Here is a 25675-nt window from a genome sequence, read left to right on the forward strand (position 1 = left end):
CTAAATAAATATTGTTTTGTGATTTGTAATTTTTGGAATTAATACAATAACAAACAATCAAATAAAGACTTTTAAATCAGGCTAAAACAACCTTAAGAAACCTATGTTTTTCATTACATATTAATCGTATGTTTCCATGTGGTTTTATGTATAAATGAGAGAGCTATTATTCTCACATCAATTTTTACTAATGCCACAACAATTCTCGTGTAAATCACCAAAGAATTGCACAAAGTTAGAGTCGTATTAGTAAAAGTTGGTGTGGCAATAGTAATTCTAAAAACCAATCATTAAGAAAAAAATCTAGCATTAAGAGGTTAGAGAAAGGTGCCACCAACCTTAGTTAGTGAAGACGAAGGTTACATTTCCATCATCGAATTTCTCATGTTATAAAATAAAATAAAAAAACTATAGGCTGATTCAAGACCCCCCCTAAATGAATAAAATTACACTTAGGGAAATTGAATTTTGTGCCGTAAATATCCTAAAAGAAATTTTTTTTTTTTTTTTTTATCAAATAATCCACGGGTGTCTTTATTGCACTTTAACGTGTGGCCTTAGGGCACATGTTATCAAGACCCGTCCATCAAACATTCACTTACGACCACAGATGAGACACAAGCCTTCAGTTTTACCTAGAAACCAATACTAACTGCAAAACCATTCAATCCCTAGGATTCTACTCCCATTACAGCCGTTGGTTCAACGGAGGATATTTTTCTGGAAAAACAAAAAACGTTATTGGGTAGTTGACGTGTCAACGAGTGGGGACCAATTAAAACGTTAAAGCCAAGAGAATAAACCCACGTTTCATGTAGTGACGTGTGTAGAGATCCATAATATAATAGTGGACACAAATTCCAGACTGGAACAAATCACTATGGAAACAACCAATGCATAAAATAAAAAAAACTCGGATTTCGCCGACAGTAGAGTAATAGTCAAAAGTCAAACTTTCTGACAGGTAAAAAATATATAAAATTGACAGATTTAAATTCCTATGCACGTGTCCATATCATCTCGAACTTCACATCTTTTCTTCTGTTCACATTCACAACTTGAAAAGACAACGTGCGGCGTGCGTGGTGCGGCTTCCAAGCGACAACGCTCCACTGCCACGTCATAAGAAGATAACTCTAATCATACACGTGCCAATAATTCAGTGGACGATTCATTAAAATCATAATATAACTCGCTTAAAACTTACACTATCTGTACGTGATTGACGTGGCAAGTGTAGAGAACCGTAGATCTTTCTCCATGTCTATCCCCCAAAAAACCAAATCACTATGTTTAATGTTTATGTACACTTATGACGTCCGTCAACGTCATACACATCCAGTACGTTTTCCTTGCTCCGTTTCAGAAGAATAATGGTGAATGCCCGCGGTGGTTTTGGTACGCGGCTGGATATGTGGCAAAGGTGCATGACTGCACATCTTTTTCTTGTGTATCCCGAGGATAACAATCTAATGATTCTATACCCTAACCACGTAAGTCATGTACCTTACCATGTACGAAGATCGTGTGCATACATCACGACTGATTCTAAAATCATGAGTGATGTGGAAAGTGTATAGAATCGTAAATCTTTTTCTTTGAGATAGATAAGGGAAAAAAGTCATGAAGGACTGACAATAATTTAAAATATATTTGATGTTCGAATCAATCAAATTTGAAAAACATATGAAAAATCATATTCAGATTGAAATCTTAGATCTTAAATTATTTCATATCGGATTCAGATTTATTCCAATCCAATCCGAATATATTTTAATAATTTTTTTTATTCTTAATTTCATATAAATACATATAAATAAAATATTTTTAATCTTTTTTTATTATTATTTCTCTTTATATTTGTAGTTGGAAAATAGATTTTTTAAAAGTTTAAATTTTTTTAAATTGATAATTTGAAAATAAGGCTTGTGTTCAAATCGATTTTGTATTAAGGATGAAATGAAACGGATTGAATTTGATTCATATATTCATTAATCCGTTTGAATTAGATCGATATATCTTTAAAAAAAAACCAATTGATATTGGAGTGGCATTGATCCGATACCGAATTGATCCGTTGCTAGTCCTAGTCATAATGAATGAATACAGTTTTGATATGCAACTAATGTGGCAACGGCATAGAACCACAAATCTTTTTCATCAAGACACACATGAGAAAGATGTGTAATTGTGTGCCCTTGCAACATACCCAACCGTCGCGTACCAAAATCGTGGGCATTCATCATTATTCAAGGAAAAAATATCTATTATACTATATTCTTGCCATGTCAACCACATAGAGGCTACGTATGTTTTAGTGCATCATTTTATCTTCGTTTTATTATTGAATCTCAATAAATTGACGTTGTTGACGTGGTAGTGCAAAAATATCTTTTTTCTTTAAATATAAAACAAAACAAAAAATATACATCATTTTGTGTACATGTCAAGAGTCTCAAAGCAAGATTGTCGATTTTGCGTGTCATGTTTGTCATTAATCTAAACGAGTCATAATAATGTGACTCACCAATTGGAAAACTCAATCAATTCCTAAATGTGATAAGTTCAGAAATCGTAGATCTATATGTCTCGAGGTACATGATTATATTTTAAAATTTAAAAAGAAAAAATATGTATCCCTAAGAAATCGTGGTGTATTCTGAGATGTATAAATCTACCATTACTAAACTTGTACACGTCAGTAAGTCGATTCAGTATGCCACTTGGCAAGTCATATTATCATGACTCTAGTCTTGAAACTATGATTTACAGTTTTTACACAACTCTTGTGGTAGATGACAGCTGTCAATAAATATTATATCGAAAAAAAGACGTGGTGTAGAGTAGAAGATAAAACCCGCCTCTAGTAATAGTATGGTACGCTCATCATCTCACATAAGAATACTCACTCATCATCTCTCTCACTATCTCTGCCCACAAACCCATCTACCGCACAGTCTCACTCTCAAAATTTTTTTTTTTCTTTTTTATCTTCTATTTTCCTTTTCTTCTCCTCTCTCTCAATTTTTCCACTAAAAATACTTCAATTTTAAACAAATCTTCATCTCTATCTACATCTCCAAACACCCCAAACCTTCTAAAATATGGCGAACCCACTCTCTCTTCTCCTCCTCCTCCTTCTCTTCCTCATCTCTCCAACAAAATCAACAACCCTAACAGCAACAAAAAAAGACCAGATCACGTGCACAATGTGCTCCTCCTGCGAAAACCCATGTCAACCAGTCCTCTCTCCACCCCCACCATCAAATCCATCTCCACCCCCACCATCACCACCACCGCCATCATCTGACTCTCCCAACTGTCCTCCACCACCATCTCCACCAAGTTCTGGCAATTACTACTACTCTCCGCCGCCTCCATCTCAGCCTTCTTACAGTTACACTCCTCCGCCTCCTAGCGGTGGCACAGGTGGCACAGTTTACCCTCCGCCGTACCAATCCTTCGCTGGTCCGCCACCACCAAACCCTATCGTGCCTTATTTCCCTTATTACTATTATAGCCCTCCCCCTCCCTCAAATTCACCTCAATTGAAGAACTCCATTGTTTCTTCCTTAATTACCCTTATGTGTCTTGCTTTCCTCTGTTTATTTTAGTTAATTATTATTAGAATAATTCTGTATAATTGCAGATCTACGAATTCTCCAAATTGCCCTTCTCGATTGGCATTCGAAGAACAAAGGAGGAGGAAACCAGAGATGAGGGCATCGTTTCTGAAGTAGGGGCTTAATTCTCTCCCTCACTCTCTGTTTCCATCTGTTGTAGACTGATCTGTAATTTTTTTTTTTATAAAATAATTTGTGGTGTTTTTTATGTCATTTATGTAACAAAAAAATAAGGAATTTTTTTTACAATATTTCGTTATTAATGTTAAGTGTTAATGATTAATTAGTTTCAATATTGTTTATTTTTAATTATTTCGACTTTATGAATTGTGATTTCGACTTTCGATCAGACTTTTTGTTGGAAAGAGAACAGATCTCTGAGAAAGTTTACTTTACTTTTTTGGAAAAATAATGAGTTGGAATCGAATTCTGGACCATCCGCTCACCCGACGAGTTTCTGGAACGTGCACATGGCAGACGTAAGTCTTTAATGTTACTTTATGCGTCCAACTAACGATAGTGGGAAGTGACAATGGGTCGGATCAAATCGGTTACCCTATATGACCTGATTGGATTTATCAGTTCGGATCGGGTAATTGGGTATCAATCAAACTCAATAGTCAGATGGAATTTGTTTTGGTTCATATTTTGTTAACATTAGTCACAAAATTCCCCAATTTTTTTTTTTTTAATTTCTCCAAATAAGAGATTAGATGATAAAATTGATGATTTGTGGTTAATTTGCCTAAAATGATAATCTTGAAGAGATGGGTGCTTCTCTTTTTCAAAATTTATTTTCGTCGACATTCAAATCTAACAAAGATGATTTTGCTAAGAAATGAGAAACTTCAATGCTTTCCATTTTGTGAAATCTTCCTGATTTTTTTCTACGAAACTTTCTCCAATTTGGGTAAAGTAACAAAATTGGGTTACAATTTTTGTTAGGTTGTTAGGGTAAGGTTTGATGTAGACAAGCTTAACTTGAATAAATTTAACAGCTTGAAAACATGAAATTTTGGGTAGGTAAACAAAGGGTTATAAAGAGGTTGAAGATAGTGAAATTTATGGCAGAAATATCAAGAGTTCTTAAGTTGGATTTTTGGGATAAAAATTAAGGTTTTGGAAGCTTGAGTTTTTTTTTTTTTTTTTTTTAACTCAATAAGTTTATGAATTGGTTTGACAATTCATTCCAATGATTTTTGTGAACAAATCACCTTAATATCCAATCTAGTTGAGCTTAAAACCATGTTATAGTAACTTCTTAAAAAATGATGAATATAAAAGACAATTAACCAAATAACCTTAAAATATGACATTTTAACTTAAATCTAATTTTCAAGATCATAGAACAAATTGCAAAATGTGTCTTGTTAAGATGCATTAAATAAATCTTAGAAATAAGCATTTGGAGGGTATTTCTCATATTAAAAAAAATAATAATAATGATATTCTACTCCCCCCTCCTCCCTCTTCAGACGTGGCATGTGATAAAAACTTAGATTTTCTTGAGATACACAATTGCACATGTATATGGAGATATATAATTGTATATCCCGAGAAAAAAATCTACGGTTATATCACATGCCACTTGAAAGAGTAGAGGGGGAAAAAATCCCTAGTAAAATTTCATCTTGGACTTAAAACCTGACCTCCAAAGCTTTGTAGGCTGCAAGTCAAGTCACCTTTGTTGGGTCGGCCAATCCTATTATAAGGAGCTATTCTAGGCCACCCACTTTGATTGGGTGAATGTCTATGTCAACAAATGCCCAACGTGAAGGTACACCAACGAAGTTAGGTCCTTTTAGATTCAAATAATACCGTTTGAAATATTTTTCAAATTCAAAACATGAGTATCTTCCCATATTAAAGATTAATGGTCTTGTCCAAAATAACGGGACAATAAGTTGATTTTCATAAATTTCGTAGTATGTTGGATAGGTTGCTTTTGACTTGTTCATGTCCTCGGATTTGAAAAAATGGGGTTGAATAATAAATAAATAAAATCATTGCTTCCACACTTGTAAGCTTCTATTTCAAGCAAAATGTTATTATAATCAATGGAAAGCTAATTAACCACCATATTTTAATTTTAAGATAAGATGGATCATTCCCCTTTAAGAGTACCTCCGAAAAATAACGTTAAGGATGTCACATTTTTTATTGAAGATCGAATTTTACTACTCATTCTAAGATTTTGGTCGTTCAATTAAGCTAAAATATGTTAATATAATTATAGTGTTAAACATCATAGTTTTAAGAATAATGATGAATGCACGTAATAAATCATATTCAGTTTGTACGTGGTTGATGTGGTAAGGGTATATATTTTTCTTTGTATATCCCAAAGAAAAATATCAATGGTTTTGTGCCTTTGCCATGTCAACCGCGTACAGACTGCGAGCATTCATCACAACTCTAGTTTTAAAGCTCACCAAGTTGACTCAACTTGATTGAATTTTTACTTGACTCAATCAGAAAACTCATTAGAACAAATTTGTCAAACCAACTCATAAACTTAGTCAAATCGAGTAAAATTTCTTTTTAATTTTCAAAACCATTGAATTTTCTCCAAAAATCAATTTTAAAACCCTTGACATTTCCCTCCCCAAATTTCACTATCTTCAAGCTCTTTAACCTATTCATTCTCTTTTCAATACATTGGCTTAAACATCCTGAAGAGAACCCTTGATTTTTTTTTTTTATATCCAAAAACTCGTATGCTCAAAGGGTTAATTTAACTTCCTATAAAAAAAATTGGAATAATTAATAATAACTCCTTGTCGACCAGTACCATCACACTTCATAAATCGTAACAAAAGTATCATAAATGAAAGAGGTATTTCATTTATATATTTAACAGATTAATTTCTAGGGATCCGAGTTTGATATGAAGGTTTCATATAAAATTATTACGTGAAGCCACGCAAAACAACTCTAGAAGAGCAAATTTGTTGTTCTATTAACACACATACACATATCAAACAATTAAAACTAAAAATACCCTGATAATGTTTGTAGTAAACTCCTTCGAAATAAGCCCGAGGAGCATTAAAATTGACTACCACAAAATTATCAAACAAATGACTAGAAGAAAATTGTCATATCTATTGCCATACTTTGTAAGTGGGCTTTTAAAATCTTTTAAAATAGCTTGGACTTCTTAATAAATAAACTCTAGCACTTGTTTGGGCTCTTTTGTTCCAATTTGAAGGTTGAGCTTTTTATTAGTCTGAATGAGTTGTGATTTCATAACTCCAATTTAACTAGTGTTTCATACTACATTGATGTGGTGGCCTTAGGTTTCCTCAAGATACAAGTGAAAAGCATTTATAGTTATGTGTGCACCTCCTCGTCTGTGCAGTGTGAAACGCAGTGAAAAAAAAGAGTAAAATCTCTAATTCATTGGAGATAAAGAGAGAGTGTATTAATATGTTTGCTCGTGGTAATTGTGACATCTTGGGAGAATCGATGACTGCATCTTTGATGCACTGGTGGTAGTACTAGTATACATGAGAATTCTGAATTAACTAGTTGTAAATAACCCAAATGGAATAAAGGACTATCCGGATCTACACTGAGGTATTGACGATAATTCTCAAATATCACATAACAGAATGTGAAACGATGAGATAAAATGCAATAGAAACATAGGAAGGGAATGTGTTACCTACTGCTAATGATCTAAGCGAACCCTTTCATTCCGAATTCAAAATTATGAGAATGAATAAATCAAGACATTCTCATTAAAGAGATTTCATTTTTATAGTCTCTTTAAAAAATGGTCGAGACTTATTTAAATCGGCAATAACCAACTTCTAAAAGCCCAACAATATTACCCTATTTTATAAATTTGGTTGCGTAAACGAACCAATAAACTTTCTCTCTCCATTCTCAATTGAACAGCTTAGCTAGTATTGGATGGATTTGTCTTGATATATCTACATTCGGTTGACACATCAAATTAAGGATTCATGTATCCCATATTATATGATCTAGGTGACGTGGAGAAGAAAAAAACTCACTCTAATACCATGATAAGTTTAGGGATCCAACTTAAAACAAATTAACAATGAATACAGAGGCCCAGGATTTTACGAGGAGAGAGGCAAGGCAATTTGTGTCCGATGTGGTACTAAACTCAACACCTTATTAATAATATTCATGGTAGACCAAATAATCATGTTTAATAATAATATTAAGTGTATAATTTTGATATAAAAATAATAATTATGGATGCCACATGTCATTTGTATGAGAAAAACTATAGGGTGATTCACATGTAAATATATCTTACAATGTGTGATTTTTATATTTTTGTTACTGGCAACTTACCAATGGTGGTGGTTCATGACTCGTTACGATTGATGACACAGTCCGACATCTCCCACATAGCCATTCAGGCAAAAAAAATTATCAGTCTTCACTAAGACCCTATAGAATGTATATTTATTAAACTTGTGGATGGTTAAAACTTTTGTTAAACATATCTTTTGAGGATACATAACTCATTATTATTTTATTTTTCTTTAGAACATCAAATATAGAAGTATCATGTAAATTTGATGTCTAGGATTCCACTTTAGTACTGTTTTGATTAGTTGTTAACATAAGGATTGGAAAGGACCAATAAAAAATTAATCTTCGACCGTATATTTTATGATTAACATGTTCTGTATATAAACATTAGGGCCCAAAAAAAGAGTGCATAAAATGGGTTAAATTTTATTCAAAATTCTAGTGATTGGAATATAACTGCTTTAGACCATTGAAATAGATCTGAATAAAAAAATAGGTCGAGTATGATTTGATATCCCTTGACCTGAGTCGGATTCAAATCAGATATGGGTCTATGATTGTATTCACCTAGATCTAAATGATATATTACTTTAAAAATTATATTTTTCAAATGAATAATGATTTTCTGACATACACCTCGTACGTGGTATGTACCAAAATCATTGATTCTTTTTCTCGGGATACACAACTGCATTTATTTATGAGGATATATAATTATGTTTCTCAAGGGAAAAATCTATGATTCTAACCTATGCTACATTAAGAGGCTTATTGGGGTGTGTGTAAGAGGGGCCATCCGAAAATCAATCAATCGTGACTCTTTTCAAATATCATTTTCTACTACTTTAATGTAACTTGAATTCTTATAAAATAAAAGGATTACAATTGTAAAATAGAGTAATACAGCACAAAAAAAAAAAAAAATGTTGATTGATTCGAAATTATTTGAGTGGACTTTAATCAAGTAATTTGATTGGGTCAGATCTTGATTACTTGAAAGCAAAATGATTCAAATATAATTTTATCTTGTAATATCTAAATAAGCTTCGAATTTCAGATAATAAAATTTGGATTTGGATATAGATATACTCAAAATTGGCTCAAGTCTGACTTTTTTACTTCAATTAATTAAGAAAGAGCTTCTTACTCAAGTGTTAGTTAAGAAAGAGTTTATAACTCAAGTACTAGACAGAAAAAACAACTCTCACTTTAGCTACTAATTAGACTACGAATTCGAGACACAGCTCATAACTAAGGACAGTCTCCTAACTCAGAGCTCAGTAGCTCATAAGGAACGTTACCCCCCTAGCCCTCGAACTCACCTATCGACAAACATCGAACTTTTACTTGTATCTTTATACCTAATTTTTGCCTAGAACTTTAAAGTGATTTCTTTTTGATAGATTAGAACCTCATGTCTGTCTAATCTAAACCGACCTTATTAAGCCCTAAATGAGCCTTACAGGAGGGACATTAGCTGTCCAACCAATGCCTAAGATGAAAGCGCATTACATGCTTCCTACAGATCGGTTTCACTAACCATCACATAAGATCATGATCAAAAAAATTAGGTCACCAAGGCCATAAAAATATTCAAATTTCCATATATATCCCCATATCAGATTTTACATCCTACACCATGTGTAGGGCACTGTTTCTTTTGATTGGTGATTGAAGATCATCTCTTCGAAACACAATTTAAAACATCAAAAAAAAAACATAACTTCTAATTCTTTCCAAAACCCCACAAAACAGTAAAAAGGGTTCCAACAAAAGTGACAAAAAGGCAAATGGAAGATATGTTGGTTAGGGTTTCTTTTTTAAGCATAAACAGAACTACAAGACAGAGCCATTAATAGTACGGCCGCTTGTTCTTCCTCCCCCAACTTCCTCTGTTTCTCCATTGTTGATCTCTGCAATAACACCTCACTTCCCAAACCCACCAATCTCAGTTTCATTGATACACCACAACTGCTACTTCTTTCCTTCTTCTTCTTCTCTGTTTCTCCTTTGTTCAAACCCAGAAGAGCCCTCCTCTTCTTTCTGTATCTAATCCCACAAGCATTGCACAGAGACTAAAAAACAGAGAGATAAAGATTGAAATCCCCCATTGATTAAAACATGATCAAAGATCAAAGATCAAAGAGCAAAAAATAAAAATGGGGTTTTGTAAATCACCTTAGGACCAGATGGACCACCTCTCCAAAGAGGGGTTTTGGTTGTCTGGCAATCAATACAACTCTTCTTTCCATTAATGTCTTCAGAACCTGATCTCTGTATTAGAAAGATAAGAGTAGATCAATATTAAAATCACATTGAAATTTGTAGATATAAAATACCCAAAAAATATATATGACTCACTTTTTCACTGAGATCCATCATTTCTATAGTTCTCTTGAAGATGTAAAAGAAATCGAGAAAGGTGTGGTTGAGGTGGTGAGCTCTTTAAGCTACAAACATACCTTGAATAACACGGAGAACATTAATTTCCTGAGTACAGAGTGAGTGCCTATCGAGGAATGAGAAACAGCGCAAAATGTGATTCAGAGAGATAAAGACAGATTTAACAGATTTCTGGTGAAAGAAACAATCTTGCATTAAGAAAGAGATCTGTTGCAGAACCCATTGGCAGCAAAAAGTTTCTCCATCAGGAGAGAGAGAGAGAGAGAGAGATTTGGTGGACCAGGGTCAAGGAACTTGGGCGACTCGATGAAGGAACCAACATGCAGAGAGAGAGAGAGAGAGAGAGGTGAAGAAGAACCGACAGACAGTGTCTAGAGCCTCTAACCCTTTAATTGACGTTTGTAACAGTGGGAAATCATAAATCATAAGTCTAGAGACACGAAACTCTAAGGGGGCGATTGATTGCGCTTCAAAACGCGGAATTTCCAGCGTTTGCGTTGAAAAACGGCGTTTGACGATATTTTGCGTGTTTGTTAACGCTTTTAAATGCTGCGTTTTGACGCGATTTACGAATGTTAACCGCTGTTTTGAAAAGCGGACGAGAGAGGCTTCGCGCAACCGCGTTTAAACGCAATCAAGTGAAATGACTACTATACCCTTCGACATATTTAGAAATTACAGCTTCTGTCCGCGATATTAACTTCGTTCATCGAAAGGGTTTTTCTTACCCATCGATTTCCTCAGCAGCAGCCGACTGAACTCATCGACGACGACGACCACCAGCTCCGATCTAACATATCGACGACGCCGAAGTCGACGCTAACTTCGTTCAAGTGAAACCCATCAACGACGATGGCGGAAAAACGATTTGAAATTCAAAAACCCATATCGATCGACACCCTTTATCGTTGAACTCAACCCCGATCAAGACAGCGACGAAGATCGACGGCATTGACGACCTCGTTTGCTATTGACGGCATTGAAGACGACGACTCGAAATCAATCCCTCCGTTTACTCCTTTTTCCGATCGAAACCCATTTTTCCAATCTCTGTGAGCTCTCTCTCTCTCTAATTGATTTCAATTTTTATGAATAATTCTTGTCGAAATTGCATATTGAATAGAAAATCTTCTGTTAGGGTTCTAATTTGTTGATAGAATTTTATTACCAAAAGAACATGTATATCGATCTAAATTTGTGTGAATAATTCGTGATGAAATTGTGTATTAAAGGTTGGATTAACAGAAATTTTTCTGTTAGTGTTCTAATTTCTTGGTAGATTTTTGTTAAAAAATAAATTAATAGAAATTTTATTTGTTAGAAATTTTTTCCAACTTATTTTCTTTTCCATTTTAATATTTTTCCATTTTCCATTTCTATATTATGGATAAAAGTGACAAGTTTGATGACTCAAATGTAAGATACCATTATTATCATTGGATATTGTTTCCAACTGCCTTTGCTCCATGTTTAAATTTTTTTGCTTCAAGTATGATATTTTTAATAGACCATGTTTTGAGCTTGTAACTATAATCAATGTGGAGGGAGTTAATAAAATTATTTTTTTAGTATCGAAACTTAAAGAAACTCATCTTACAGTTATTGAGACGTTAGTTGTTAAAAAAAATTGATGATTTTAGTTTTTTATTTTTCAGTAAATAATCCAACTATCATTAATCTGAACAATTTTCTACTTTCTAAACTAGGAGTAAAAATTAAGATGATTGTGGTTTTTTTATTTGACCATTGATTCCCCATAAGTTTGAGTTGGGTTTTTAATTTTTATCAACCCGTGTTTGTATTTAGTAGAAAAATAGTTTGAGTTGGGTTTTTAATTTTTATCAACCTATGTTTGTATTTTGGAGAAAATAGGATTACTTCAGATTTGGCATTGATCTTTGAATAGTAGGTGGCATGGTCCTCAACATTAGCCATTGCTAGAATTGCAAATAAGTGAGAGACTACCATGATTAATAGGTCTCTAACTGCCTCAATGATGTTGTACAATCTCATCTCTTAATATGTGGCTATATTTTTCTGTTTTTGAATGCTTCAAGTTTGATGCCAATGATCTCAAGATTGTACAATTTGAAATAATTTGAGTGAGCTTCATTCAAAAAGCAAACAAGATGCAGAATTATGGTGGAATTATCTATATGATTTGTTTATTTTCGTTGGGATTAAATAAAAAATTAGTAACCTTGGGTATGATGTTAGTTTAGGAAACTTTTAGGAGTTTGATATTAATTGTCTAAAGTGGTCTTCTTTCTCTGTTCAGCCACTTTAGAAGAATCATAATTGTTGATAATTATATTGCTTGTAGGTGAATTATCATTACTTTCTATATGATATGTGAAGAGAGTGTCAATCACCTCCTCATCCATTGCCTTGGGACTAGAAGTATCTGGTCTCATTTTTTTTTTTTCTCTTTTAGACATTTACTCGACTCTCCCCTTTTCAATTCCATCCTTCTTTATTAGCTGGCTCAGATATTATTTTAATGCTAAATATGGGACTCTTTTGGAGAGTTGTTGTTTGCAGTTTGTTGGTCTATCTAGAAAGAAAGAAATAGAAGAACATTTGGGGCAAGGAGTCTTTGCCTAATTCTATTTTGGCAACCGTATGTTCATTTTGTCTAAAAGTTACAAAGAGTTTAGGGGTTCCTTCTTTGGGCTTTGTAAAGTATGTGATAGGTTTTGCCAATGCACATTACATGGCAATAGGGTTGGTAGATCCTCCTTGCAACCTGAACTATTTTTACCTCTCTAACAATTTTTTTTTCTTTCTATTGTACTAGTATACTCATTTAGAAATATCCAATCCAATTGTTTCCAATTTAATGTGTGTGATGTTTCCGATTTTGACATTAAGAAAACTTGGATTAAGCTTAGGCCACCATTGTATTCATTATAACTTTGAAATACTTACACTAACTAAAGGTTTAAATCGAAAGATACCTTTTCATATGCATAATAATGTCAAATTTTATATGCATTGTAATTTTTCAAAGCTTAGGCCACCATTGTAATTTTTGATGCATTCTGCGTACATTATGTTGAATTGTGTATTATGCAGGTATTTTGTTTATCAGGAAAATTTTATATGTCTATTTTTAAGAGGAGATGCTGCCGAAATTTCTATAGAATTATAAATTTTTCTATAATTTTTTATAGATTTATAAACATTTTAAAATTAAAATAATTATTTTTTTAATTTTTTATATAATTTTATTATATTTATATATATATTTAGTGTAATTATATATGTATAGGGGTATTCTGGCAATTTTTATGCATTCTGGTTGCATTATCAACCTTAAGGGCATTCTGGTCATTTTACCCTACTACAGCAGATTTTAGAAGCTGTATCAAACAGTCCACAGTCAGATTCTAGTCAACAGCACAGCAGTTTTTAAAAGCTCTATCAAACAAGTTTTTCAGCTTTTCAGATTCTGACAGCAGATTCAGACAGCAGATTCAGACAGCAGAAGCTGACAGCAGTTTTAAGAAGCTGAATCAATCGCCCCCTAAGTGGTCCTCCCTCGGGTTTCTAAATGACCAAATTGACCTTAAATCTGAAAATCTAGTCCCCGCGATTCATCTGTCCAAAAACATAAAAGGGTAAAGAGCGTAATTTTCTATTCTTAAAATAAATAATAAATAAAAAAGAGTGCATATAATACGAAGGACTTCTCGCACGTTGACGTGGAAGTATATAATTATTAATTAAATAAATAAATAAAAGAATTTCTCTATGAGTTTATGTCAAGTCTATCCATAAAAAATTTGTCATATTAAAAAATATATATATTTTAAAATTCTATGAGTTTTAAATAATATATATATATATATATATATATATGGGTCCCGTTCGCCACCCTTAGTTTTACCACACACTTTAACAAACGCGTTTTGTCTTACATGGGTTAGAAGTTTCGGAATGAGCTGATTTTTGGTGAGGATGATCTCCATGGTGAGGAGATCATCCTCACCAAAAATCAGCTCATTCCAAAACTTCTAACCCCATCAAAATTGATTTACAAAAAATGGACGGTCCACGATTTTTCAACGTGTAAACATGGGCTAAACATTTCGGAATGGGCTGATTTTTGGGGAGGATGATCTTCTAATCATAGAGATCATCCTCACCAAAAATCAACTCATTCCAAAACTTCTAACCCATGTAGGACAAAAAACGTTTGTTAAAGTGTGTGGTAAAACTTAGGGTGCTGAACATTTCCCTATATATATATATATTTTTTTTTTTTCATCGATGAATTTTATTTTTAAATGTGGGTGCTCAAAAAAACATTTTCTTATCTTTTCAGTATGAATATTTTCATGAAATCAAGATGTCTGTGTTGTTGGATTGTCAATGTGATAATCAATGTGGGCCCAATGATTCTTTTTAAGATTTAAAATCTAAAAAAATAAATATGTGGACAATAGAGAAATTTTCTCTCTTTTTCTTTAAATAAGTTATGTGCTTCCACACGAGCTTATGTCAAGTCTATCCATAAAAAATTTGTCATATTAGCAGTACTCTTTTGTTTAGTGCTCATATCATCTCTATTGTGTGACACATGCAATTTAACGATGATAGTTTTGTAAATTTGAAGATACTCTCAATACAAGCGAACTAACGTGAATGGTCGATCTTGAATCCTGTGAGCAAATTTTTTTTCTTCTTCTATATTATAGTTATGGAGTGTTGGATATTAAGGGAAAGATGAAAGTAACCTAGAAAATTCATATAGGAGAAGAAAAACGCAGTATTACATGATACAAGTAGCACATGTAAAGCCCTAATAAATAAAAGAGTTGTGGTACACTGACCTCAAGATTAAGCCTCACATTACACTTTTATGATGTGGAAGTATTAGAATCCATCGATTTTTTTATTTTTTATTTTTGTAAAGAAGGGTATCCTGGCCAACTTGCATGCAACAACTATTCCCTCCTCCTCGAACAAGGCTTACTGAACAAGACTTTTAACCCTATGGATCGTTGCCACTAATATTAACAATCAATGGGATTCGAACTTCAAACCACATAGGGAGCCAACCTCTTGACCCCTAAGTCTTACCACTCAACCACTCATCTAGTGGTTACATAGATTCTTTTTACTAGTATTTGGATGAAAAGTATTTATGGTTCCTACCTACTTTCACACCAGGAAAGTGCGATGTGAGGTACAATCGTGAGGTCACTTCAAAATTATTCTAAATAAAAAGATGAGTTTGTAAAATCACAAAATAAAGTGAAGTGAGAAACCAACATACATACTTATAAAGGCTAATAGGGATTTGTAGTTTAAAAAAAGAAAAAAAAGGAGATATTAGTTGGTTAACTTTTATTTGTCGTTTTTTTTCTTTCAAAATTGTTAGAATTTTGTCCTTGATAACTTGTGGCACCATATCATGTTTTTAAACGCCACAAATTGATGTTGTTAGTACTACTCCAAGGTTTATTGAGTGATAAATTATCGTCATCATTTTGAATTTTTTGACGTGGATTCACACTCAAAGGTTTGTTGGGTAATGAACTTTATAAAATAAGATTCTTTTAGAATTGTTAGAACTCTGAAGGAGTTTTTGTAATAAAAATGCAACATTTGGATCTACCGGATAAATCTCTCTAAAAGAAAAGTGACAAATCGGTAGAGATGTGAGGGACAAAAGAATAGCTGTTGGTGGCTTCATTTGTATTATTTGTGGTGGAGAAAAGTATTAGAAAGATAGGGAATTCTTTTGTTCACAATTTTTCATTAAAACTACCATTCCCGATCCTGTACTTCCATGGAGTTTGGTAACTACTTAACTCTCTTATCTCCTTTGAACCACATGGTGTTTTCTTTCCATATTAAATATATATATTATTTAGCTAAATTGTTGTTTTTAATAATTAGGGAAAAGATTTCTTTTTTGTCTTTTTAAATAATAAATAATAAGTAAATAAAATTGAATCCAATGGATAAAAATCAAGGTGGTTGGGTATTTAGGTCTACCAAACAATGGGCTAAAACCAAATACAAGGAGAGTTGGAGTAGGGATAGTTAATCAACTCCCTGAAGTACGTGATCGAAAAAAATAAAGGAAACTGAAACCAATCTCTCTCTTTCGTAAAAAACAAAACAGAAGGTACTACAAACAGGTCTGAAAAAGCCAAAGAGTGGGGATCCAGAACGGTGTCCCGTTTCTATGCTTAAGTAGGTGTTTACGTGGCATTTTCTTATTCGATTTTAAAACTCGTTGGGGCTGCTAACCAAGCCGTGGGAATCTCTACCTTTTAAGTGTTTTAATTAAAATTTAAAAAAAAACCCTTACGTCTTTCCCTTCCCTTTCTGTATCCGAAGTCCAAACCCCAAAACCCTCATTTCTATTTGATCTCCGATCATAAAAAAAATTAGGGTTCTCTCTCTCTCTCTCTCTTCTACTTGCACTCTTTGTCTATATCTTATTTGTGGGGGGAAATTCTTGAGCACGGACACGTGGCTCGATCAGGGGCCAAGATTAATGATTAGAGGTCGTGGCTCGGTTTATCAATCCCGACGAATGCATGTATTCGAAGATCGGAACTGTGCCATCAGCTCGTAGGTCGGTCTGACGGGTCTGACAGATGAGCCTGCAATAGACAGCCAGTTCTAACCACCCACGTCATGTCAGACCAAATCTGACTTTCTCAGAAGCGATAGGGCAGTTGCAACAACTCCTGCAGCTGACATGTCAGGGAGTAGGCTAACTACCCCAAGTCACCTCAAGGGGTGGCACAGAAAACGAACAAGTCGAACACCTATATAAGGAAGAGGATTATGAGTAAAAGAGGTTCGAATTCTTCTTCTCTAAGCACATTACACTGATCAATTTGGCTAACTTGATCGTCGGAGTGGGCTGTTTTGCAGGTCCCCCCGAGCTTAAAGAGAAGGAAAGTGTAGTGCCATTTCGTGCATCTACATTATTCTTATTCATCTTCAATGCTGTTGAGGGCTCAAGATCAAATTAGAGGTGAGGGAAGAGACGAGGGTTTTGTGGTTTGGATAGAGAAACAAAGGGGAAGGAAAGAGTAGGGTTTTTTTTTTTTTTTTTTTAATTATAATTAAAATAGTCCGACTAGCCTTACTAATTAGTAAGGATTTCACCCTTAATGAAGGTCTTTGAGCTGACCTCGTAGCATCCTAATACATGATCCAATGTTCCAAAGTTGTAGATAATAAAATTCTATGAAATTTGATTAAAAAATATTCTAAAAAAAAGTTATTTTTTTAATTCTAAGTTTGGAAGTAAGGTGGAAGTTCCGTATCCATTTTCAAAACCTTTGATCAAGTCAAAATAACTTCTTCTTTTTTTTTGGAATTATTTTATCTGATTTTTTTCTATGAATTTCCAGGGCTGTACTGATGGATTGCTGATATTGTAATCTATTTAGCAAAACAACCCTTAGTAAAATCTTACTATGTTAGTAAAGAAAGTATTTTGCTAATTAAAATAAGGGGACGGTTCAATGGCCATATGAGAAAACATATGAAAAAACTTTTGTTTTCAAAATAAGAGTTAGAGGTTTTGGATTGAGCTGATTTTTTGCAAGGATGGTCACTATGATGAAAAGATCATCCTTACAAAAAATCAGCTCAATCAGAAACTTCTAAATCCATCAAAAATGATTTACAAATTAGTGATAAAATTGATAAAAAATCGACGGTCCACATTCTAAATCACTTTTAATGGGGTTAGAAGTTTTAGATTGGGCTGATTTTTTTTTTTTTTTTTTGGATGATCTTCCCATCATAGAGATTATCCTCACAAAAATCAGCTCAATCCAAAATTTCTAACCCATATTTTAAAATTTTATTAAAAATGAAAGTTTTTACATATGTTTTCTCATATGCCCTTGAACCTGACCCTTAAAATAATTAGTGGTCTAAAATGATAAATAAGAAAGAGAACTTCTATTGCCACGCCAACTTTTGCTAACACCACCCTAATTGTATGTGACTTCTTCGGATTTTTACCACCACGTGCACAACTTATGTCCCAAGTTCTTGTTTCCGTTACTTTTAATTTATATTTATAGATTCTAAAAGTGAAATTCACGAATTCATAGATTATAAAAATGAAATGCATATTTTAAAATTAAAATGAATTGTGTACCAAACTCAAAATTTCTTCATATTCAACACACAAAATGGAAATTCAGCTTTACTTTGATTTTACTAATGAATTGGGGTGGTGTTGGCAAAAGTTCATGCAGCAATAGAATCTCTCTAAATAAATTATTATGGGCTTTTCAATTTCAAGCCTTAACCAATCACCATAAAAGAAACATATTGAAAGCTGAGCATTTCTTAGAGTGCAGAGTTGAACAACTTGACAAACTTTGTTTTCTCCTCAATAAGGTGCAATAATGCTTCATATCGTTCTAATTTAGGTTTCTATGTGATTATATACACCCCCAAAAACTAAATCTACAAAGTGTGCTTAGGTTTATAAGATTCTCCGAGAAATCTTTCCAAAGAATTTTTTTTTTTTTTTAAATGGTACAAAGATAATAAATTTATTGAGAAAAGGCTTCCCGGTGTTTGATTTAAAATAAAAAAATGTCAAAAGAGTCGACTGTTGTTTAGAAGGTGGAGGTGGAGTCTTCTAGAGAAAATAAATTAGTATTTTCTAGTCCTGAACTTGATACAGTGAATGATTTTCCATCATGTATGGGAATTTACATTTTTTGTGGAAAAATAGTATTAAAATGAAAAAATTTCATGACCTTCTGAGTGAAAATGGAAAATGATTTGAAAGACTTTGCAACAAGTCACAAACGAAACTGTATAATCTGAAACAGAAATAAAAACTTACCAAGTTAAAGAAAAATAAAATGTGAACCGATTTCTTCTAGTCTGGTATTTCATGATAGAGAAACATGTAATCAGTATAATCTTTCTTCATTCAATATAGTTCAACAATTGTTTTCGATGGGGTTTACTAAAACTATAAATATATATTTTTTATCCCAAAAATACCTTTAAGGGAACAACCGATTAATAAACAAATAACAAACACACAATAACCGGCACACACGACACCAAAGAAAGCTCTCCTCTTTCTTACTTCTTCCTTCCTAGCTATACACTAGGCAAACTACACCGGGCTACTGAGGCGAGACCTGAAAAACCGACTCTGCAGTAACTATTAGAACTATCGACTCTAAAAATGCATAAAAAGAACCTGGACTTGATGCTGCGGTCTTGGCCCCACTTTTGCTACAACTAGGACCACCCTCCTCTTCTCCCAAAGCATTCTGCCAGTAGAGAGCACGCATAACATGAAACATATATACTCAATGCCTCCTCCTTTGAACCCCCCACCAATATGACAACATTTTATTCAACCACTGTAGGACCCCACGCAACCAATAGGACCCAAAGCTTCAGCACCCAACGACAAGACACGACACAACGCCCTGACCAACTTGATATGTATCCCGTCACACCCAACCTGGAAGAGAGCTTGCACCATCAACTGAAAGCCTGCAATTGCAAAAGACAGGTATCGTTATCCAAAGTTACATCATAACATTTAACTAAAATTCATGTATAAAACAAATTTGACTCAAATCATCTTCTCTGCCTATGTTACATATAGCATGGGCGCAGCCATGCAGGAACCTGAGACTCGAACCATAGGGAACTTGAACCCGAAAGAAAAGGTGACCCACACCCAATCAAGGAATCACTATTGCATTATTTTTAACTAATGTCAAGTGCCTCTTCTATTAGTAAAATTTTATATCCAACAAAAAAGAACCAATGTAATTATTGCCCATAAAATTGTCAATCTTGACTAGTCAGGCTCCCAGTCATTCATCTGATTCAGACTACTGAAACCTGTTTCCAATGACAAAATTTATGAAAATATGAAAGTTGTGAAACAGGCGGACAAGTCAAGTCAACATTTGCAGGGCTTTCCAGTGCGTCACACTTGACACCAAGCATAAAAGTAAGGTAATAGATGCACCAAAGGGCTTACCATCAGCCGAAGTTGAATCCACCAGAAGGAACTTGAGGCTCATTGCCACCAAAGCGAAAACCTGTTTGGGCAGCATCACCAGGGGGCATTGACTCGTCGTCTTCCTCCAACCAATACGTCTCAAGAATCTTCACTGCCTTCTCATAAATTTCAGTGTTATCGTGACTCTGTAGATTTTCAATCTTCTCCAACCCCTCAGCATCATCAATCAATTGTGCATAGAGATTCACATCACTGATCCCCGAGGTCTTCTCAACTTCCCCAACCTTCAAAATGTTCTCAAGCCCTTCTAAACATACTGTAACAATTCTCGGATCAGGGCAACCAAGGAGATCACACAATGGCTTGATACAACCCTGGCTCACCAGGTACCTATCATCCACAAAAAGAATCAACCATATTAGCGCAAGATCCAATAGCAAATTTTCAAGAAGTAAAAAAGAAGATAGCTGAGAAGGCAACATACTTAATTTGCTCATGGGTACCACCGGATGTAGCATTTGAGATTGCCCATGCAGCCTCTTTCTTGATGTCGAACTCAGCAGTTTGAAGCAAATGGACTAGAGGGCCGATGATACCAGATGCAATAACAGCCTATAAAATCTCAAATTTTACATGCATTTCAGAGTCATTCATTATAACGGATCAACAATAGAAAAGTTTTAGAAAATTAAGAATAAAGACAGTGCAGCTATAAATTCCTCAGAGCCCATTTCATTGTATGCAAAGTCCCTGATAGGCAAGAGATGCAACTAATTTGAAGCCATGACTAAAGAATGTGGGTGTTGAGACCCCCAATCACAAACGTATTAAGTATAGAGAAATAGCTACTCCATACACAATAGGAAAATTGTTTCACACCTGTATCTGATCCTTGTTCCCAGCGGTAATATTTGAGATGGTCCAGCAAGCCTCCTTCTTGATGCTCTTCTTGTGATTGTGTGTCAACAGATTCAGAAGGCAAGGAAGAGCTTGATGGTCGATAATGTACTGGAGAAAGGGAAAATGACACATCAAACCCATTAGCCAAGAGAACATAACATAGAAAAAAAGTGAAAACAGTGCATTGAATGCCGGCAGGATTTCCCTAGACCTTTAGCCTACTTCATCAAATTCACAAGCAGCCAACATGAACAAAAGACCATGTAACTCAATTTTCTCTACAGTAACAAGCATATTAGTAACAGAAAACTATATATATTTTGATCCGGATAAGAAGCAAGTAAGTAAGCCAATCAATCTAAAGCCTTCATCCCGAACCACTGGTATCGGTATCAATGGTCCATCTCCAGCTGACTAAAAGATGCTTGGCCCTTCGAGGCTCGAAAGCAGAACTATGAGTCCTTTCGGTGCCACCAACCCAGCCAGTGGAAGTGAACCTTCCGACAATGTATAACTTTATTTCTGAAAAGAGAAGAATGTACAGAGGCAGTCGAGATGACCGATCTAAGAGCAAAGAAAAAGCTACCTGGAGCACACAGACTACCACCTAAAAAGAAATTCTTCAAAAATTACACCTTTAAACATTTCCAACCAAAAAATAATTTTTTACATTTTAACACGTTTTTTAAGTTTTAAACACGTGTCCATATGTATAAATATAAAATGTTCAAAAGATATGTCGGTGGTTGGCTTTTTAGCATCAGAACAAGTATAATTATGAGTACAAATCTGTTATAAGGCATAGGTATTCAAGACTGTTTTTAATGTTTATAACTAAAAAAAATATTGAACGCTTTACATAAATGTATAATGTCTATATGTATATAATCCTTTTTATATTTTATAGTTCTTTTCCTCTTTTTCTCGTTTCTTTCCCTTTATCCCGTTTTTCTGAAATTTCCCTATGCCGTTTGAACCCATATCGAATTTGGTGACCACACATTCAGCCTATGGCACCAATGTGAGGATGAAAGAAATGGATCAAAGTGAAGAATAAGAGAATAAAAAAGACAAAAGAAACTTCGGGTCTTCCAAAGGGAGAGTTAATGTGCTCCGAAAAAAGTCACACCATCATCATCAAAGTCTTAAGTAAATCATTTCCCATCAAGCCAAATAGCCCACAGTTGTATTGCATTCAACAGCACATACAAGTAAGTCAACCAAAAGGGTTCTCCTGATTGAAGATGTGAACATACATAAATGATTTCTTGTACGAGCGAGCAAGTATACAAATATCTTTTTAATAGATGGATTCACAACAACTGGTTTTAAATCATGTTCCGTCTATAGGTAATGTATTGGTAACTACAAAACAGAGGTTGTTATTGTATGGGGTCTAAACCATGTGGGAGTTTCTTTACAAATCATACAAACACAAGGAAGATGAAAACAAAAGACTGTCAAGGTGTCTTTGAAATATTCAATACCTGAGTCTGGACATCGTCTCCCGTAACAATATTTCCAACCGTTCGAAGGGCAGGTATCAGCACCGAAGGAGAAGGATGACTGACAAAACATAGCAAAGGACTTAAGTCTTTCAGTTTCTGAATCCATATAACATATCAAAAAAGGGGAGCAAAATCCAAGACTGAAGCGGCACAATAAGCAAATCAAACTACATCCAGCACTCACAGCAAGAGCTCAACAAGCCGAGGGCAGACACCCGCTTCAATAACAGCTTGGATTTTGTCATTTGTACCGTCAGATAAGTAAGAAAGTGCCCAGCATGCATCTGTCAGGACTTCCTCATCATTTGAATGAATCAGACGCTCAAGAGCTGGAAGTGCAGGCTTTGTCTGACCAAGGAATTCAAGAAAACATTGTGAGCAACAAACCACGACAACAAATCAAACCATGTAACTTAAAAAACCAAAAAACAAACCTGCTCAAAAGGAGGTTGTGGCTTGCCTCTGCAGAAATTTGATAGAGTCCACGTGGCATTTCTCAGCATAGAAAGTTTGGCATGTTCATTCAACTGTGCAAGCAATGGAAGCAAAGCCCCATGGCTAAGGACAAGATCTCGGCATCTTGGGGAATCGCCAGCAACATTTCCAAGTGCCCAAACAGCCTAAAGTTTTTTTTAAAAAAAGGAATCTATAAATATTGTTGCAAATATCAATAAAATAAAAACGACTCATTTAACTGTTATGTACCTGTTCACGAACATCATCACTGGGAGAACCGAGAAGTTTTACAAAGATTGGGACGGCGCCGTGATCAATTACAACCTTGGTGTTATCTGATGTTCCAGAAGCAATGTTTGTGAGAGCCCAAGCTGCCTCAAACTATTCAAATCCAAACAATGGTAATTAAATACAAATTAAGATAAATAATTAAAAAAATTATTCAAAACATGTTCAGAATTCTAAATGGTATCTCGCCAAACCTGAAGCTGCGGAAAATCCTCTCTCATAAGAAACTCAACAAAGCGGGGAACGACCCCAGATTGAATAACTTCCTCAATTGGAGGGCTGCGTTCTGAGGAAAGAATTTTACACAGAAAAGTTACAAACTTTATCAATTATAACAAAGATGAGATCAGGGAATGAATCAGCAAGAAACCCTAAACGTCCAAATCCATACCTATAGATAGTAGTTTCCTGAACTGTGTAGTAGCTTCAAGCTGCAAATTTCGATCGTCCGACCAAACCCCAGCAACCATAGAAGGAAGACTTTCTAACTGAATTTGAACAAAAATGAGAGACGAATTCAAAATCGAGCACTGAAATCTGCTCTTTAACTGAACCAATTATAAATCTGAAACAAAACCCTATTATTTCAAACATAACTAATCAAACAGATCAACGCTGGACTAGATCAGAAGTAAACCCTAGAAATTTTGATCAAAAGATCGGGCAGACCTTTAAATCAATCCGATCAAAATCTTTACTTTAAAAGTACTCGATCAGAATACAGAAATACCTTTTTCTCGACAGCTGAAGCCTGAATCGAGGAAGGGAACTGCTGAGATTGCATGCCCTCTCTTCTCTTCTTCTGTAGGCTTTCTTCTCTTTTGCTCTTTCGAATCTCAACCATGTTATCTTCTCTTCTTCTCCGACCTTCTTCGGCATCTACGGCTACCTTGTATCGGTTACGACGAACTTCCGTTCTTGCGTTCGGTCTGAGCGACATGGCTTCTCGATCTAAGAAACCCTAAAACTCTGTAAAAAAAAAAATCCAAATCAGATCAGAAAATAAGGGATTCACACACAATAATCCATAAACCATAAACCCTAAGAGAGAGAGAGAGACAATACCTGTTAGAGAAAGAAGTGACCTTGATTTCGATGGACTGATGGCGGAAGCAGAGGGGCTTGGATTGTTTTAGGGGTTGAAACTGTGAGGTCCTTATATAGAGTTTTTAACAGAGAAATTAAACTAAACCGGACCTCGATTGATGAATATTTACAATAAATGCCACTCATTTTGAAACCTATCGAGAATTAAATAATATACCGTGAAAGTGGATAGAAACCGTAGATTCCTGTTAAATGTATCTCGATGAAAAGAATCTATGGTTCCCATACACTTTCACGTCAAGAAGTGCGATACGAGGTTCCCGGCTAAGTTCACTTCAGCATTATTCTTAAATAATAAACCGAAAGACGACTCATTTAGACAGTAGCAGACCAGATGTACGATTGATCTAATTATACACGTGGTACACGATTAGTGAAGTGGGCCCAGTCACAACGTAATAACTTTTCCTGGACGGAGTATTTGAAGGGAGTAGGTGTACGATTGATGCATTTATCCAGAATAAAAAATTTCCTAAGAAAATGATTTTCCTTAACGCAAGACAATTTTCTACCACCAACCTCTCCAGAAAATGATTTTCTGATTTGTACGGAGAACTCTTTAATGTTATACTTGGATGTATTCCATCCCAAAGTTAAAATCCAACTCTATTGACCACATGATATTGTAACTAGTGCAAATCTTGAGTCCGAACAAGTTATATTCAAAATAAACAGTAAAATAAGTTAGAAAGAATTTATCGATTTGATCGAATAATGAAGACACAGGGAAGTTATTGTTTTTAAAATCAATTTTACTCATTATGATGATATCCACATTGCAATCTATCTCAAATATTTGATTTTCAAGATTCAATAATCACAAATTTGATAATCAAGCACTTGAAAATAATTGACTATCTCAGATATTTGATTTTTAAATTCAATAAGAGAGAAAATTTTTATTAATTGAATACAAGTCTTATTTCTATTCGATATAGAACTAAAAATTAAAATAATTATCTTTACAACTCTCAAAAGAAAGTAAATAAAATAATCTTCAAACTTTTCAACTATCACAAAAATGGTGTTAATTTTTAACTTAAGATTCAATCAATTAAAGAAAGTTCAACACCACTATCACTCAAGAGTAAAAG

General features: G+C 34.3%; 3 protein-coding genes and 1 long non-coding RNA gene across 5 annotated transcripts; 2 read left to right on the plus strand and 2 right to left on the minus strand.

The window, feature by feature from the left end:
• The first annotated feature begins 2882 nt into the window (after positions 1 to 2882).
• On the plus strand, positions 2883 to 3916 carry LOC147402496 (hydroxyproline-rich glycoprotein family protein). Its single transcript, XM_086444165.1, has one exon. It carries the CDS (start codon positions 3105 to 3107, stop codon positions 3612 to 3614), a length of 510 nt encoding a protein of 169 aa, XP_086300291.1. The 5' UTR covers positions 2883 to 3104; the 3' UTR covers positions 3615 to 3916.
• A 5575-nt stretch (positions 3917 to 9491) lies between these two features.
• GATA15 (GATA transcription factor 15) lies at positions 9492 to 10786 on the minus strand. Of its 2 annotated transcripts, none has more exons than XM_086444167.1 (3): positions 10382 to 10786; positions 10098 to 10193; positions 9492 to 9994 (listed from the first exon to the last, which is right to left on the minus strand). In XM_086444167.1, exons 1-3 carry the CDS (start codon positions 10400 to 10402, stop codon positions 9740 to 9742), a joined length of 372 nt encoding a protein of 123 aa, XP_086300293.1. In that variant the 5' UTR covers positions 10403 to 10786; the 3' UTR covers positions 9492 to 9739. The 2 variants fall into 2 exon arrangements, with proteins under 2 accessions (XP_086300293.1, XP_086300292.1); XM_086444166.1 differs by having other exon boundaries at positions 10281 to 10786.
• Positions 10787 to 15254: 4468 nt separating this feature from the next.
• On the plus strand, positions 15255 to 19371 carry LOC147402498 (uncharacterized). The gene is made up of 2 exons (XR_015178904.1): positions 15255 to 17145; positions 17223 to 19371. It is a non-coding gene; the product is annotated as an uncharacterized LOC147402498 (long non-coding RNA).
• LOC147402499 (importin subunit alpha-2-like) lies at positions 19238 to 24677 on the minus strand. Its single transcript, XM_086444168.1, has 12 exons — positions 24540 to 24677; positions 24205 to 24443; positions 23866 to 23962; positions 23669 to 23760; positions 23436 to 23567; positions 23165 to 23350; positions 22915 to 23078; positions 22710 to 22788; positions 21202 to 21330; positions 20807 to 20934; positions 20341 to 20712; positions 19238 to 19841 (listed from the first exon to the last, which is right to left on the minus strand). Exons 2-11 carry the CDS (start codon positions 24412 to 24414, stop codon positions 20343 to 20345), a joined length of 1587 nt encoding a protein of 528 aa, XP_086300294.1. The 5' UTR covers positions 24415 to 24443; positions 24540 to 24677; the 3' UTR covers positions 19238 to 19841; positions 20341 to 20342.
• Positions 24678 to 25675: the final 998 nt, after the last annotated feature.

The sequence above is a fragment of the Akebia trifoliata genome, chromosome 5 (assembly GCF_017979445.1).
Source record: "Akebia trifoliata isolate Shusen 1 chromosome 5, ASM1797944v1, whole genome shotgun sequence".
NCBI lineage: Eukaryota > Viridiplantae > Streptophyta > Magnoliopsida > Ranunculales > Lardizabalaceae > Akebia > Akebia trifoliata.

Excerpts from the sequence above, each read along its gene's own strand:
- LOC147402496 (XM_086444165.1), top strand. The coding sequence starts at position 3,105 with ATGGCGAACCCACTCTCTCTTCTCCTCCTCCTCCTTCTCTTCCTCATC.
- GATA15 (XM_086444167.1), bottom strand. The coding sequence starts at position 10,402 with ATGTTCTCCGTGTTATTCAAG. Across the intron at positions 10,194-10,381 it reads TGTTCTCCGTGTTATTCAAG|AGATCAGGTTCTGAAGACAT; the intron begins GTATGTTTGTAG and ends TTTCTAATACAG. Across the intron at positions 9,995-10,097 it reads GTGGTCCATCTGGTCCTAAG|TCTCTGTGCAATGCTTGTGG; the intron begins GTGATTTACAAA and ends TCTGTTTTTTAG.
- LOC147402499 (XM_086444168.1), bottom strand. The coding sequence starts at position 24,414 with ATGTCGCTCAGACCGAACGCAAGAACGGAAGTTCGTCGTAACCGATAC. Across the intron at positions 23,079-23,164 it reads CACAACCTCCTTTTGAGCAG|ACAAAGCCTGCACTTCCAGC; the intron begins GTTTGTTTTTTG and ends TTCCTTGGTCAG. Across the intron at positions 21,331-22,709 it reads GAGACGATGTCCAGACTCAG|TACATTATCGACCATCAAGC; the intron begins GTATTGAATATT and ends CCCTTTCTCCAG.